The 16796-nt window shown below is 50.7% G+C and overlaps 1 protein-coding gene across 1 annotated transcript; it reads right to left on the bottom strand.

The window, feature by feature from the left end:
• Positions 1-15: 15 nt before the first annotated feature.
• On the bottom strand, positions 16-14826 carry LOC101606425 (vomeromodulin-like). Its single transcript, XM_012951042.2, has 15 exons — positions 14788-14826; positions 13199-13478; positions 11936-12425; positions 10512-10613; positions 9829-9984; positions 8259-8343; positions 7676-7733; positions 6910-6980; positions 5634-5780; positions 4640-4762; positions 3741-3808; positions 3580-3610; positions 2651-2711; positions 1867-1946; positions 16-39 (listed from the first exon to the last, which is right to left on the bottom strand). Exons 2-15 carry the CDS (start codon positions 13461-13463, stop codon positions 16-18), a joined length of 1761 nt encoding a protein of 586 aa, XP_012806496.2. The 5' UTR covers positions 13464-13478; positions 14788-14826.
• Positions 14827-16796: the final 1970 nt, after the last annotated feature.

The following is a 16796-nucleotide window of genomic DNA, read 5'->3' as shown; positions in this document are numbered from 1 at the left end:
TCAGGTGTCCTGGGTTCAGCTTGATGCCTGGAGATCATTCTGGGGGAGACAGAGACGAGCAGTAATGTCACTAAACGCGGCAGTGGACCCCAGGCATGGCCTGAGCTGACCCCTGCAACCACCTCCTGGTGCTGAACTACAGTGCTGCTTGGGGCGGGGACGGAACAGGTCCCGGTTTGTGAAGCCCAGATGGCGTGTCTGTGGCTGCTTGTTTGCGCTAGGAAGAAGGACACAGAAGGTGAAGACCGTGGTGGGAGGGGGTCCATGTGGACCCCAGACAGGGCCGATCTGGAGACAGCAGAGGCAAGATAGGGATTCTGGTGTCAGCAGCCCCTCCTGAAGCTGGCACCATGCTGGCTCCCCGGTTATGTATAATTTTTAATATTTATTTTATAAATTTATTTTTATAAATTTTATATCATTTATAAATTTTAATATTTATTTTATATCATTTATAAAATTTAATATTTATTTGAGGGAGAGTGAAAGAAGCAGATATAGAGAGAGTGAGAGAGAGAGAGAGAGAGAGAGAGAGAGAGAGAGAGAGAGGGAGAGGGAGGGGAGAATGGACTTCAGGGCTGTTCACCACTGCAGATGTGCCACCTTGTGCATCTGGCTTATGTGGGTCCTGGGGAATTGGACCTGGGTTCTTTGGCTTTGCAGATAAACACATTAACTGCTAAGCCATAACTTCAGCCCCGGTATGAATAATTTTAATGATTGTTGCTTAACCTAGCATGGGCTGGGCTTCCTGTCATCCCCAGAGGCAGCACACATGGCATTCGGCTGAGTTTTCTCCCTGACACAGGCTGGCTTGGGCTCAGGTTCAGTGTCCACTGAGGAGGGGCAGCGTGCAAGAGCATGGACAGTAACACTGGGGACATCAGGAGTGTACCCCACTCCAGCCCCTTGGCCACTCATTTTCCCACACATCCAGGGAAATGCGGGGTGCAGGCACAACATGAGGTTGAAGCCAAGAGAGAAGTTGACATTTGCAGGTGGTAAGTCTCACTGGATGGGCATATCCTACATGGCACCACAAGGCAAGGGGATAGCTATGTCAGTAACGTGTTTGCCTCCTAGCATGAGGCCTCAGTTTGAGCCCCAGTACGATGTAAAATGCCAGACAGGGTGATGTGCACCTGTAATCCCTGAGCAGGGAAGTTTAGAAAAGAGATCTCTGGGGCTGGAGAGATGGCTTAGCAGTTAAGCGCTTGCCTGTGAAGCCTAAGGACCCCAGTTCGAGGCTCGGTTCCCCAGGTCCCACGTTAGCCAGATGCACAAGGGGGCGCACGCTTCTGGAGTTCGTTTGCAGAGGCTGGAAGCCCTGGCGTGCCCATTCTCTCTCTCCCCCTCTATATGTCTCTCTTTGTGTCTGTCTCTCTCAAATAAATAAATAAAAAAAATTTAAAGAAAAGAGATCTCTGGAGCTCAATGGGCAGCCTCCCAGCCTAACTGGTAATCTCTAAGCCAATGATAGAGACTGTCTCCAAGGAGGTGGACAGGGTTGCTGAGCATGACAACCAGGGTTGTCCCCAGGACTCCACTGCACAGGCATGCGAACACATGCGCACACAGAAAATAAGGAGCTGGGCGTGGTGGCGCATGACTCTAATCCCAGTCTGAGCTAGGAGGATCGCCATGAGTTCAAGGCCACCCTGAGACGACATAGTGAATTCTAGGTTAGCCTGGACTGGAGCGAGGCACTACCTTGAAAAATTAAAAAGAAACAACAACAAAAAAGGAATGCCACTTCTGAAACAGGCATAAAGCTCAGCGGCAGAGTATTTTCTTCATGCCTGTAAAATTATGCATTTGAACACAAGCAAAGGAAAAAAAAGAGAGAACATTTGTGTGTTCTCTTACCAATTTCAGCTTTTTCACCTCGACGTTTGTTAGTGGAAATGAAGACACTCCCGTTGGTACATTCATTTCTTTAAGCAATTCTGCAATAAGGAAGGGCCATGTTGTGAAAGGAGTTGAGGGAAACAATAAAAGACCTGGGGGGGGGGGGCTTGTCACCGGTAGTATCTCTGTCCCTTGGCTCTAGCAGAAACCACTGCCCTGTCCAAGCTGCAGCAGAAGCTGAATGCTGTCCTCCAAAGTCTCCCGTGTGTGGGTGTGGGTGAGAGGAGGGTGGAGACCTGGTGATCTGCTCACACTGCGGCCACGTGACCTGGTGCTTAGTCTGACCTTCACGAGGACTCCAGGAGAGGTCACCCATGCTGTTTTGGTGGTCTGTGCACTATTGTCAACTCTTGCTGAGTTAACCAGATATGTGTACACTTGACATATGACACTGTTATTGTTGGTCCTAGTGGTTACGGCCTTAGGCTGCATGGCCACACCGCTCATTCCTGTGTGACTAGGGGAAGCAGGACCATCACTGCACTACATACTCTCAAGGCTTAGGCCCAGAGCCAACTCTGTAGTCCTTGTCACGAGAGCTACAAAGGAGGTATTTGGTCTTGATCGCACTTCTGCCTTCTCTAAAGTTGTCCCCCATCTAAAGAGGCAGTGCTGTGGGATCCAGCGGGTGACAGGGTGGCCTTGTGCTCAGTCCTGCGTCCCTCTACAGTATGACATCCACCTTCCCACCTCTCCTGGGACCCTCATGCTCCCAGGTGTTCGAGTCCCTCATTCCACATACTGCTAAAATTGGAGAAGAGCTTCTTCGATACTTCAGACATGATTCCTCCTGCCTCCTCCTCCTGCAAGAGATGGGGTAATGCTTTCATTAATGGCGTCTTGTGGTCCCCAGCTCAGCCTCATGGCCAACGAGGAGTGGATCAGGGCCTTGCTTCCTGTGTGGTTTCTCCAGTGAAGGGAGCAGTCGCTGGTTACAGACAAGGATGGAGAGGGCTCTCAGTCCATCATTCAGGCTCTGAAGCTCCCCAGTAGGTTTTGGGGTCTTAGTGGCTCCTTGACCTGAGGTCATGGCCTCCCCACGAGTACCTCACTGCTGCAGATTCCAAGGGAGGCTTTGGTTCTTCTCTTGATCTCCGCTCTTGCTGTGCAGCGAGGCCTCCCGGTCTGAGCTTACCTGTGGCACTCTCTCCTATCGCTGTCCTTGTATGACCCTCCCAGGAGGCTTCTGATCTATATGGCATCCCCTTGGCACCTCTGGTTCTCCCTTTTCTCCTTTCTGGTTTGCTGCTGATTCCTGCTCCATACTTCTGGCTGGTGGCATCACTATTTAGTAACCACCGTTGTACAACCCATCCTATATTCCTTGTACTCTTTTTTTTTCTTTAAGTTTTTTGAGGCAAGCCCAAAATATTGGACTTTTTTTAATGTCTGTGTCAGAGAGAGAGAGAGAGAGAGAGAGAGAGAGAGAGAGAGGGAGGGAGGGAGGAAAAGAGAGAAAGAGAAAGAAAGAGAAACAGAGAGAATGAGCGAGAATGGGTGTGCTAGGGTCTCCAGCCACTGCAATCGAACTGCAGCCGTGTGTGTGCCTCCATGTGTGTGCCTCTTTGTGAGCATGTGCGACCTTGGGTGCTGGCATCTCTTTGTGCATTGGGCTCACATGGGGCATGGAGAGTCAAACATGGGGTAGATATTAGAAATCCATGGACTTACCACCTCAGGGGGGTCTACAGTGTGGTCAGATCTGTCAGCAACAAAGAACAGAGAAACATTAGGTTCATGAGAACGGTGCTACTCCACTTGAGAGGCTAAATTAGGCTATGTTTCATGTGATCTCTTAATCCTCAGAAGGGTGATGTCCATGTAGACAGTACCTCATGACTTTGATGTCTGCTACCAGTTTGTCTTTTACAATCTTGGCTGCATGGGAGAGGACTAAGATCTGAAATGACACAAAAGGAACACGAGTTAGACATGAGACCATGGCTTGTCTTTGTGCCATAGCGACTCCCAGGAGTAATGGGCCTCAGGGGTCCCAGAGCAGCTTATCACGCCCAACCCTGACCATTGACAGTCTTTTAAAAAATACCTATTTATTTGCAAGCAGTTGGAGAGATAGAAGAGAGACAGAGTGAATGGGGCGTGCCAGGGCTTCCAGCTGCTGCAAACAAACTCCAGATGCATGGGCCACTTTTGTGCATCTGGCTTTATGATTGTACTGGGAAATTGAACCTGGGTCATTAGACTTTGCAGGCAAAAACATTAACTGCTAGGGCATTTCCCTAGTCTACATTCTTTTTTTAAAAAATAGTATTTATTGGGCTGGGGAAATGGCTTAGCGGGTAAGGCATTTGCCTGCAAAGCCTGAGGATCCCAGTTTGATTCTCCAGGACACACGTAAGCAGATGTACAAGGCGGGGTGGGGGTGGAGGATGAGAGCTCCTTTGCAGTGGCATGAGACCCTGGCGCACCCATTCTGCCTATCTGCCTCTTCCTCTGTCTCTCAAATAAATAAAATTAAAAATATATCTTAAAAATAGTACTTATTTATTCAATTGGGGAGACAGAGAGAGAAGGATGGTCATCCCAGGCCCTCTTGGTGCTACCAATGAACTCCAGATGCATTGGTCACTTCTGGCTTCATGTGGGTACTGGAGAATCAAACCTGGGCCATCAGGCTTTGCGACAAAGCCTTTTTAACCACGGAGCCATCTAGCCAGCTCTCTCCTTACCTTTCTTGTGGTTCAGTTGTGATTAATTTCTGAGAACTCACCGTTTTCCCGGTGGCAAAGCTCTGTCCATCCTTTTGTATGACGACCTTGTAAGTGGCCCTGAGGGGTTTGTCTTTCTGGTAGGCATAGGACACTTTGGTGATGTTTGCGGACAGGTTGTCCATCTGTTGTGAAGAAGGCCTCGGTCAGTGTGGGGGAAGAATATGATAGAGACTACCTTCCTGAGCCGGGCAGCATCCTTCTGTCTTCCTTTCTGATATTCCCTGGTCCTACTGGGTGCCAGTCTCCTAGCTTGGTGCTTGTGCAGCTTGGGCCCACTGCCAACCACTTTCCTTGGTCCATTTGCTGTTTCCCAAGGATTTGGGGCAAGAAAACATGCAATATTTTGCCTTTTTTTTTTTTTTTTTGTTGTTTTTCGAGGTAGGGTCTCACTCTGGCTCAGGCTGACCTGGAATTCACTATGTAGTCTCAGGGTGGCCTCGAACTCTCAGCGATCCTCCTACCTCTGCCTCCCGAGTGCTGGGATTAAAGGCGTGCGCCACCACGCCCGGCCTTGCCTTATGTTTTTGACCGATCCAGTGTGTTTCTTCCTGCCCTGTGTCAAGACAGCTCTCACGTGATCACTTATGGAAGCCGTGAGTAGAACATCTGCATTTTCCTTCAAGCCAAGCCTGGCTCTTCGGAATCTGTCAGTTATCCTCCTGCTGCTCCTTGCTTCTACCACTTTCGGGACCGAGGGTGTACGAACACCTCACAGGTCAAGAAACCTGGTACCATTGCTCCTGCAGTGACCATCAGTAATCATAGTGTCCCTGGGTGGTCTAGGGTGAGGACATGCATTGTCCCATGACAGTTCTACATGTGGACAAAACGCCGTTAATTATGTAACCACACCTGCTGTGTACCCTGCAAACGTATGGCACTCAAAATGTGGGCCTTCTTTAGAGCAAGTGTCTCCCGTGGCCTTGGTCCATCCACGTCTGGACGAACGCTGCCCAGTCATTCGCACCCCAACTTCCCCTCAGCCGAACTCACAGTGACAGAGCTCTGCTTGGCGGCGTGGTTGAGAAGCGTGTTGACCATCGTGTGGGACAAAATTATGGAAATGTTGGCATTTTTAGAGTCTGGAGGGAGGCGACTTCCAGGCACAGGGACAGTTTTTCCGCCAAGGACAGCATTGGCCTGTCGAGAGGAATCCAGAAATCTCTGAGTCATGGGGACCCGCACCCACATGTAAGCCTCTGGAGGCTGGCCTTGAAGGCGTAGGGCGATGGCACCTGGTGAGCTTTGCTCTGGGTTGGGGCAGCTGGCTTCACTGAACTTTGTCAAGTGACGCTGGTAAGGAGTGGGCTTGTGATGACTGGAGAGAAGCTGCAGGTGGCGCAGGTCAGTAACCGTGGAATGGGGCCCCGGCCGCGGGGCTCAGGCAGCCAGATGTGGGTTTGCCGAGAGAAGCCACAGATGGTCATCTTTTAGGTTATAATTGCCCTATTGACTTGCGCATTCCAGTGCATGTGTCTTCTCAACTCTCAGAGCTCTCCATCCCCTTACTCTCCCACTTCCTCCGTATCTCTTTCCCTCCTACCAGGCCTGTTGCCCATGCCCCCTCCCCGCTTTCCTTCCGTGCCATTAGTGAAGTTGGATGATTCAGAGAAGTAGGAACAGAGACAAGAGTGGATTGTGTCTGCCGTCAGTGCTGCGTCCCCTCGCCTGGCTTGCATGCCCACCTCATTTTTATTTCCCTCTGAAGAAAGCTCACTTACCTGAGGCAGTTTTGGTTACCAAAGTCCTCCAAGTGTTTGGACTGAGCAGGTCCTCAGCCATTCATTCCCCTTGTGCTCATTTCTGGTGACTTTTTCTAATCTGCTCCTGAACTGTGTATGTGTCTGGGCTGCTGTATAGCTGCACTTAGCTTGTTTTGTGCATATAGCACAAAAATCAAGGTGACTTGAAAATTCTGCCCTCCTCTGCACTTGTCACGTCCCAGACGCTGTCCTCACAGGGAGGACAGGGGGCTGTCAGAAGAGTCAGCCCACTTTATTTTTCTGCATATAGTCCACTGTGAGGGGAGACATGGGCACGATGGTCACAGTGTGTTGCAGGGTCCCATGAGACGTTGTCCACTGGACTGGAGGGATAAAGAATGCTTGGGGGGATCTGCAGGCTGGTGGGCACAGAGGAGGCAGAGCCCTGGTTAAGATGTCAGAAGGGAGTGGTAGCTAGTTTGTCTTGGCCTTCTCGTCTAATGTGTGGCATTTGGTGTGCCATCAGCACTGATCCTGATGGCAGAATGATGACCCAAAATACTTACACAGTAGAGGATAGAAAGCCCTTTCTGGGAAATCTGGGCACTTTTGACTTGGTACTTGAATAAGCCGGTAGCTGTAGGGGAGAAGGAGAGGAATGGAGAGGGCCCAGCCGTGGGGTGACAGTTCCAATGCCCCCAAGTCTGTGCAGTGCTGTCTCCTCCCCCCGGGGACCAGCACGGACTGTTCTCCCTGCCTGGGCCTCACACAGAATGCACCTTTCTTGCTGGTTTCTCCCCCCCCCCCCCCCAGTTTCTGAGAGGATGTTGTGTGTTGGGGATGATGCGCTCAGAGGATTCATTCACTGCTGTTTCAAGATCTCCGAGGCCAAGAAGGCACCAGCTACCCTCTGCTTTGTCCTGTCTGCACCTTGGGAAATGTCCCCAAATCCCTACTTCACCTTTTGGATGCTGCAGACCCATGTGTTTGTGAAGGATTTGTGATGTCGGGCGCCTGTGCCTGAGGGCCTGTAACTATGCCAGGCTCAGACCACGTGCCCTAAGTGAACTCTCGGGGTCAGGAGCTCAATGAGGACGAGTGAGGGACACTCTGTCCTGTGTCCTGCCTGGGGCAGTAGTTCAGGTGGCCCTGTAGGAAAAGGTCAACTGGGACCTTGTCCCTTCTGAGGGTGACCATGAAACTGCCTGGTGTTTGTGGTTGTGGCGTGTTTGAGCTCACCACATCATTTGTGGCCTGTGGAATCCCTTAGGTGCTTGGGCTATCTCTTTCCCCTGATGTGGGTGTCTGAGGAGGCTGGGAGTTTTTACTCACAGTTCTTGCAGTCGTTGAAATCACTCAGAACAATGGCACAGGAGTTGGATTTCTCCACCTGTGAAGTAATCTGCAGTGAGCTTAGCTGGTGAAGCACTAGGAACCTGTTAGCTCAGCACTCCTCCGTTTCTAGGCCTGCCTCCTCCCTTTCCCCCATCCTGGTTTTTTTTTTTTTTTTTTTTTTTTTTTTGTCTGAGGTAGGGTTTCACTCTAGCTCAGGCTCTCCTGGAATTCACTATGGAGTCTCAGGGTGGCCTCGAACTCATGGTGATCCTCCTACGTCTGCCTCCTGAGTGCTGGGATTAAAGGCGTGCGCCACCACGCCTGGCTCTGTCCTGTTTTTGTGGCCTCTCTTTTTTTTTTTAACCAGAAACCCTTCACGGATACCCACACCCACGAGACAGTGTCAGTTCTTCTGGGGGTGAGTTGGTGCCAAGGGTCCACTGGTCCCCTCATGTGGGGACACGGGAGTGGAAGGACCCGATGCCTCATCACCGAGTCTCTCCCAGCATCAGCCCTTTCACAGGCAAAGGTTTCTCCCAGTCTCCCCCAGTGAGGTAGGCCTCCCCTTCCCAGCACTTACCTTCTCATTTATTTCTACAGAAAGAACCATTGGGACGACTTGGTCCAAGGGCAGCGGGACAGGGAGAGGAACAACGTCTGTGACCCTGAGGAAGATAGACGTAGAGAACTGACTGAACTTCTTGTTCTTGATTTGTGTATATCTGATACAAACACCCACTGCTGAAGTACCATAGAGATGATGTGGGGTGTGTAGGGGGTTGTGGGGGCCGTGGGGGTGTGCATGCATGTGTGTACGTGAGCCCCGCACCTTCCTTTGCCGTCCTTGGTGACAATGCCAGGATACCAGGTTCAGGTACCAAAGCTTGGGAAGTTTGGCTAGGCAGCCCCCTGAGGATTTATCCTTCTGTTACTCAAGCCCGTCTGTGGGTGGCCTGTGGTAACCTTGTTAACTGCGGTCGAACACCCAAGCCAAGTAAATTCCTTAAAAGGGACTGGGGGGCTGGACGGTTGGCCTAGTGGCTAAAATGCTTACCTGTGGGCTTTTTTTTTTGGTTTTTCGAGGTAATGTCTCACTCTAGCCCAGGCTGACCTGGAATTCACTATGGAGTCTTAGGGTGGCCTCGAACTCATGGCGATCCTCCTACCTCTGCCTCCCGAGTGCTGGGATTAAAGGCATTCGCCACCACACCCGGCTAAAATGCTTATCTGTGAATCCTAAAGACTGGGGTTCAATTCCCCAGTATCCTAATAAGCCAGAGTTTGCTTGCAGTGGGTAGAGGCCCTGGGGCACCCATTCTCTCTATCTGGCTCTTCCTCTGTTTCTCTCTCTCCCTCTGTCTCTTTCTCTCAAATAATGAATAAATAAAATAATATTATAAAATGGACTGGGAAGTCATTATAATGCATCTCCTTCTGGAAGCACCAGGGCGTTGTGGTGAATGGAAGATATTTCAGACTTTTTTTCGTCACAAACAAGCGAATATTCTTATTGAAATTGCCTCTTTGTGTACATGTGAGTACACTGAAGCAAATGTGCTTTTATGTGCAAAAAAGCACATATGTGCTGGGCGTGGTGATGCCCGCTTTTATCCCAGCCCTTGGGAGGGAGAGGTAGGAGGATCGTCATGAGTTCGAGGCCACCCTAGGACTACATAGTGAATTCCAGGTCAGCCTGAGCTAGAGTGAGACCCTACCTCGAAAACCAAGAAAAACGAAAACAAAAAACAAAGGCAAGCCCCCTCCCCCACATAAACAAAGCACCTGTGAAAGTGAACATGCAGTTTGGACCTCATCATTTCCTCCAAGGAGGATGAGCCAGCGGCTGGAGAATGTCTTTTCACTCTGCATAGCCTTGTGTTTTTGTTTTTCTCAATGTAGCCCCCGGTGAATGCATGGTTTATGTCAAAATTAGGACACATTATTTGAGTATAGCTGGCATGCACAATGCAGAGTGAGTGTGAGAAGGCTGATCACAGAAACAGTGGGGCATTGCTGGGCAGGCCCTTCTTGGGTGTCTGCAATTACTGCCTCTGCTGCATGTGTTCGCGGGTGGGGGTCATACAAACGCGTGTGTCCTGACATGCTAGCGTTGTGTTGATCCCATGATGATGAAAATCCGTCTTACTTACGTCTCCACCAACTTAATGGACACTTCAGTGACCTGGACCTGTGTTTCCTGGACCTCAAGGTTGACACATTGGGTGTTGTTGGAGGAAATGTCAATTTTCAGAGTCACGTCCAGCTTTGCTTGAAGTCCCACAAGGCTGATGACGGGTCCAGCCAAGCTGTGGAAACAAGGTGCAAGGGAGTTGAGGCCTGCCGCAGAGCTGAGGCTCGGGCCGTGCACTGGGCATCGGGGGTGGAGCTCAGCGTTTCCAGGTTCACCTGGGCAAGGTAGGATCAGCGCTTCCCAGTCCACAGTGGTCTACGTTCGTGTCCCTGGACCATGGAGGCCAGAGTCTGGCTCACCCTTGGCAGTCAGTTAACATTTGATACATCACCCTCCTAACCAGCCTTGAGCAGGTCAAGGGTGGTTCGTGGCACAAGCCAGTCTGGTAAAGGCTCAACTACGTGTCTAGTGCTCAGGTTTTTTCTATTATAGGCAATAACATGAGGAAAGCCCATTATGAGCCTAAGCAGTCTTACCTGTACAGGGCACTAAAGGTTTTGTCTTGTTTCTGGGAAAGACTCTCCCTGTTAGATATAGGCGGGGCTCCCTGGCCAGCTTCTGCTTCTCCTCCCTGGCTCTTGGACAAGTAACTTACTGCTCAGTCCTGGATGACCAAAGGGACAGTTGTGGAAGCAGGCTCACCCTCCTCCACCAATGGCGGCACTGGTCATGGCCTGGACTTGGATCCCGTCTCCTTCCATGGCGACCTCCATGCTCTCCATGGTGACTTCTTCCACTTTCAGCCTGCCGAGGGACAGCACGGGGTCAGCTGTGTGCAGGGAGGCAGATTGGCCCACAGCTGATATGCCTGTGAAACAGCCTTGTAACGCTCTGGAGCCACCACCATTCATGGGCTCCTTCCCAACGAGTAGATCTCGCGCTGGAAGCTTCTCGCTGGCCCCATTTTATGGTAGTGGGATACAGTATGTAGTGAGCTGGAGAATCCTCATCCGTTCCATTCAACTTGGACTGTGTGTGGTACAATACCATCCTACCACATAGGATGTGCCCACTCGTTGATTTGTTTCTAAACATCTTAACATTTTTTTAAAATGTAATTGAGAGAGAGAGAGATTGAGAGGGAATGGATATGCCATTGCCTCCAGCTGCTGCAAATGAACTGTTTGTGCCTCCAGTTTATGTGGGTTCTGGAGAATTGAACCTGGGTCCTTTGCCTTAGCATGCAAGGGCCTAGACTGCTAAGCCATCTCTCCAGCTGAACTCATGGGTTTTTGACATTGCTGGTATGAGGGTAATTAATGGCCTTTGATTGGATTTGAGGTCCCCTCCATAAGAAGGAATTCTTGTTTGTTCCTGTAAACATGGTCAAAACTTATGGCTAGTGTGGACCTAGGCCCAAGAGGCGAAGGTACTGCTGTCCTTTGGCTGAACAGACATGTTGCTAAAATGCCTTTTACCCGTCTGTGTTTATACCCATGGATTAGTGTTGCTCCTGTCAGAGATACCTTGTCAGAGATGTTGCTTTTTGTACTGTGTCAGTTTAGGCAGAGAATCCTAACTTGTCAAAGGGTTGAGGAAAAGTGATTTTGAATCCTCAGCCCTAAGAACCAGGCTTAAATAACATTGCAAGAGGGCAAGGAGTGAATATAAGATTCGGAAGAGGGGGAGCATGTCTGTGAAACGCTGTCTCCCACATATGAGTTGACTGTTGGACTCACATTAACAACAGGTGTGATCACCTGCAGAAGATTAGGCCCACCAACATTCTATTATAAAGAGTAGACAGGAAAAAAAAAAAAAAGAGTGGACAGGCCCAGAAAACCTCACCTCCCTGCAGAGCTATGGGTAAATTTTCCATGCCAAACAGATAATGTTCACTCCATATTCACACAAGGAAGGCTGGTTCTACTTGGCGTGTAACACAGAGAGACCAAAAAGACAGGCTAGTAGAATGAAGAGTCGTAGGACAGAGGAAAAAGCACAGCGAGGGGGCTGCTTGGCGATAGGGTGTGTGTCTCTGGGATTGCTGAAACCTGAGCGTCACGGTTCTACCTCAGCGTGTTTTGTTTGGCAGAAAGGAAGCTCAGGGTCAAGGGCTCACTTACTCCAGCAAGAGCTTCTTTAGGTCAAGATCCAGTATTTCTGAGACGTCCTTCTTGATGTTTGGCGGCAGGACCTTCTGCACCACGTCCTGTGCAGAGCTTTTGAGGTCCCCTACCTGTCCGACAACATCATCCAGTGGCTTCTGGAGATCGGAGAGCCCATGTCCATCGAGGAGTCCTTTAATAGCGCCTTTGTTAAGGCCTGGGGGTAGTAAGCCACCCAGGCCCTCCGGGCCTTCTGGGAGTGTGTCACTGACAGCTCCAGCGGCCTTGGAGACTGAAGGCAGCTTCAGGGACTTGTCGTCACCTCCCTTGCCTAGGAGACCATCAAGGCCGAGGCCTCCTCCCACATCTAGGAGAGACTTCACATCCAAGACTGACAGCAGGTTAGACTCCCCCACTGTGTCCAACACCGTCCCGAGCAGGCCGGCCAAGTCCAGTTGCTCACACTTTACCAACTCCTCGATCTGTGGAGGCAGGGTGTCCATCAGGTCTGCAAAAGAGTGATGGCAGAGTCCTGGGCTGACCATGCCACTTAGGCATAGCCTCCTTCCCAGCGGGAAGCTGGCAGCCTCATTTGTGGGGTGGTGCACCAGGACTGGGCACTTGTCCTCTCACTCATAGAGATTTCAGAGAAATTGACCCAAAACTCTTGACCCCTCGTCAAGAGCTTCCGTTTGCCCAACACTAAGGTTAGCTGGTGGTACCTTACGTCAGAAGACATTTGGTCATGGAGGAAGAAGGACCCTTGTTTTTAAGGCAGATCTCCATGGCCACGCGGGCTGCCCTGGCTTCGCAGTGAGCCAGGTATCTCAGTCAGCCTCCTGAGACCCGAGCCATCATGCCTGCCCCCATTTTCTGTTTGGGATCTGTGCAGGCCGCCGTGTCTGTTCTGACCCCTAGAGGCTGAGTAGCCTGGAGTAGAGACTTGGCCATACTGGGCCCTAGTCTCTGTTTCTGTCCACAGGGTCATGATTGAATCTACACCCTGGGTTCTTGTCAGATTGGACAAAGGAGATGATGGTGGTCAGCTGCCCAATCCTCTGGGTCCTATCCTATGGAGTGAATGTCTTGGTAGCCGTATAGGAACTGGAGGGAAAAGCATCTACGATCGCTGGATGGCATTCGACCTTGCTTGCCCTAGAAATGAGGCTCACTGGGACTGCTTGTTAGAAGGTAAGCCCTGGCCTGTGGGCTCAGAAGCGAGCAGCCTCTTGAGGACCCTGGACAGAGCCCACCATGACAGCCGAGACGATTCTTACTCACACTCTTTGAGTTTGCTGCTGGATAGCATGTACTTGGCTGCAGGCGCACACCGGCCTCCTTTGGAGCTCGCTGGATGCTTTTTGGCCTCAGGGCCCTGCTGGGTGGAAGGACCTTTTCTGCCCTGAGTTGGCACATCAAGAGGGACAGCATTCAAACTGGACAGAACTCCTGTGGCGGGAACTTTGTCCACGGGGGGTGGATCTAGCACGTCAAGTGCTCCTCCTTGTATGGCCACCATGAAGGCCAAGGCCCAGAACGTTCGCATCTTGGTGTTTGGAACCTGCAGAGGAGAACTTTATCACACATCCCAGTCTCCATGTGCCTTACAGTTGTTATGTTAATTTTTTTAAAATATTTTTTGCTCATTTTTTATTTATTTATTTGAGAGCGACAGACACAGGGAGAAAGACAGATAGAGGGAGAGAGAGAATGGGCGCGCCAGGGCTTCCAGCCTCTGCAAACGAACTCCAGACACGTGTGCCCCCTTGTGCATCTGGCTAACATGGGACCTGGGGAACCGAGCCTCGAACCGGGGTCCTTAGGCTTCACAGGCAAGTGCTTAACCGCTAAGCCATCTCTCCAGCCCTGTTATGTTAATTTTTATAGAATAGCTTCTTGGTTCTTTGTGTGTGTGTGTTGTGTTGTGTGTGTGTCACAGATACATGTGTGTGTACATTTTGGAAGAAGCCAGATGTCAACATCTGTGCATCTTTTCTTAAAACCAAATTATTATTTATTTCAGTTATTTGAGAGAGAGAGAGAATGGGTGCACCAGGGCCTCCAGGCACTGCAAAGTTAATCCAGACGCCTGTGCCGCCTTGTGCATCTGACTTACGTGGATCCCGGGGGAATCAAACCTGGGTCTTTTGGCTTTGCAAATGCCTTAATCCCTAAGCCATCCATCCAGCCCACCATCGGTATGTTTTTCTCTCTCGTTACGAGACAGGATCTCTCACTGGCCCTTGGACTTACTGATTTGATTAGGATCACCTACCCTGGGTATCCTCCTGGCTCTCCTCCCAGCTCTGGACTAAAGGTGATGCACACTGCGCCTGGTATTTTCTATATTTGCTGATGGTCTGAACTCAGCTCCTCTAGTTAGAGGACATCATGTCACCCCTGGAGCCATCTGCCCAGGCCTGGCTGCCTGCCTCTCGTGGGAGTTTGCTATTCATATTACCGTCTCCTCAGGTTCTACAGTGTGCTCATGGCCTCATGTTCCAATGTGTGGCAGTAAATTTCTGGAGAAAGTGGCCCTTTCCAATTGTTTCTTTTATGTATGAGTATTCTGTGAAGACTGGCTGCAGCCCTTGTGAGCAGGCCTACCTCTGCCTTGTCCTTGACCTCCTGCGGGAATATCCTTGTGTGAGTGTGTTCACGCTCGTTACATATGCTCGCACACCCTACATTCCTTTGCTGTCTTGTGCAGGCAAACGTCCCTCAGTGCTCAGTGCAGTGCCCTGCACCTCAGCGACGCGCCTGCTCTGTGCGTCAGCCTGGAACATCTTTCCACAGAGGGACTGCCTGTCCCTGGCTCACCCCCACCTCAGTTTCCCCTTTCTCACGCATTTGATGTACCCAGTCCTTACCTTCCCCCGTGCAGAAGGGTCCAAGTGCTCAGAAGCTGCTTCTCCTCCTGCTCTGCCTCCGAACTGTCGATGGTGAGGGTGGATCCCGTTTTTATAGACCCGATGCCACCTGGAGAAGTATTCAGAGAGGAAGTGATAAGAGCTGATAAGGTGGGCGTGAAGTGGCCTGCTTTCCAAAACCACCACCTGCCCATTGTTCCCTGTTCTGTGCCTGTCTCCCCCAGGTGGTGGGCAGTGCCTCTGGGGAAAGGAGAGAAGAGCACATCCAGGAGACCCGCCTGGTGCTTTGTGTTTCTCTCCTTCAGCCTTTGACCCAGGAAGAGCCATTGAGTTCTGTGGATTCAGGCTGCCATGAAGTACATCATGCAGAGTGGCTTATCTGTTCCCTTCCAATTTTACATCTTCATCGGTCTCATGTCCAGGGTAGTGAGGCGCTGGCCTATTGTTTGGGCAGAAGGGGCTGTGGGGCTGGCCATTACCATCCCTGTGTGAGCCCCCTGTGGTGACCAGCAGCGCTCTGGGTGTAGGTGGGCCTCAGTACTGTGTGGTGAGCAGCAGAGCAGGAGTCCCTTATAGAAGTGAGTGAGTGGCCCCTTTGGTCAAGGCATTCACGATGGCCTCTGTCAGGACTGTCACCTCTTTGTCTGACTGATGTGATGCATCGTGTCCTATGAGGAGCGCAGAATGAGTAACACCAGGGGTCTTGGAATCTAGGGACACATTGAACTGGCAAAGTGTGACAGAAGACTTGGGATATGAAGACGGGAGAGAATGGGGTGAGAGTCCGCCCTTCCCTGTTGTCCTGGAATGAGGCACGGACAGTGTCTGTGGTCTTCCGTGATTCTTGTTTATGGCGACGACATGCTTGTCTTTCTGCCTGACGCCCTCCCACCTGTTTTCTCATTTAGTGGCTCTCTCCCTGCCCAGCCTGTGTTCTGAGCCTCCTGCTTTTCTCATTTCTAGTGTTGCCTACAAGCTCTGGTCACTGCCAGACTGATCCCTTCTGCCTGTACATGCTGTTGTGGGTCCTGGTACAGTCACAGCGCCAAGGCAGAGAGTGGACGAAGGGTGCTTTTTTTTTTTTTAATTTTTTATTTATTTATTTGAGAGCGACAGACACAGAGAGAAAGACAGACAGAGGGAGAGAGAGAGAATGGGCACGAACTCCAGATGCGTGCGCCCCCTTGTGCATCTGGTTAACGTGGGACCTGGGGAACCGAGCCTTGAACCGGGGTCCTTAGCTTCACAGGCCAGCGCTTAACCGCTAAGCCATCTCTCCAGCCCACGAAGGGTGCTTTTGACTGAGGTCCTCCCTTGGCTCCAGCCTCCCCGTGCCCAGGATGGAGCGTCTGCCTGTTCTTGTGTCCTGCAGGCTCAGCATATGGAGCATGGGGTCCCGTCTGTCCCCACTGCGATCTGTACCCTTTGAACCTCGCTTCGGCTCCCTGTCCAGTGGGCCCTCTGCTTGGTGAGAGGCCAGATGCAAAAAGCACATGGCAGGTGACCTTTCCTCAGAGGAGCGATCTTAGAATTTTACACATCATGCTAAGTGGAGATAAGACCCAAGTGTCCTGCGTTTTATTTTTCTTGGACATTGGTGGAAATGGAGTCATCTTTGAGATGGAATTTGAGTTTCCCTGTGTGGAGTGGATTTGTTGATTTTTATTTTTTATTTTTATTTTTTTGGTCTTTGATGGTTCTTTGGAGCCAAAGATCATATTCATGTACACATGTGAAGAATATCATATCCCGGAGGCGGTCTCTGATGATCTTTAGTCCTTTTGTTTTTTCAGCGGAGGGGCTGTCATTGAGTTCTGCTAATCAGGGTCTGTGGAATATGTCATGATGGCTGTTTTATCAAAGGGGGAGAAAGGCTTGACAAAGGCCAGCTTGTCTGAAGCACTAAGAGATTTGAGCCTCTGATTTCCCTTTGAAAGTTAGGCCTTTCAAGGCTAGCCAAGGCTGTCCTCGAATCTCAATCACCAGTGATAACGCAGGTGCCAACTCTT

The sequence above is a fragment of the Jaculus jaculus genome, chromosome 8, assembly GCF_020740685.1.
Source record: "Jaculus jaculus isolate mJacJac1 chromosome 8, mJacJac1.mat.Y.cur, whole genome shotgun sequence".
Lineage (NCBI taxonomy): Eukaryota > Metazoa > Chordata > Mammalia > Rodentia > Dipodidae > Jaculus > Jaculus jaculus.
Note: the sequence above shows the minus strand (reverse complement) of the source record. Positions and strands in the feature narration are given on the sequence as shown.

Bases quoted from the DNA above. Each gene is read 5' to 3' on its own strand.
- LOC101606425 (XM_012951042.2), bottom strand. From the start codon at position 13,463: ATGCGAACGTTCTGGGCCTTGGCCTTCATGGTGGCCATACAAGGAGGA. The intron at 9,985-10,511 runs GTGAGCCTGCTT...TTGTTTCCACAG, and splicing joins GCCGCCATTGGTGGAGGAGG to CTTGGCTGGACCCGTCATCA. The intron at 3,611-3,740 runs GTACTGTCTACA...TGTTGCTGACAG, and splicing joins GCAGACATCAAAGTCATGAG to ATCTGACCACACTGTAGACC.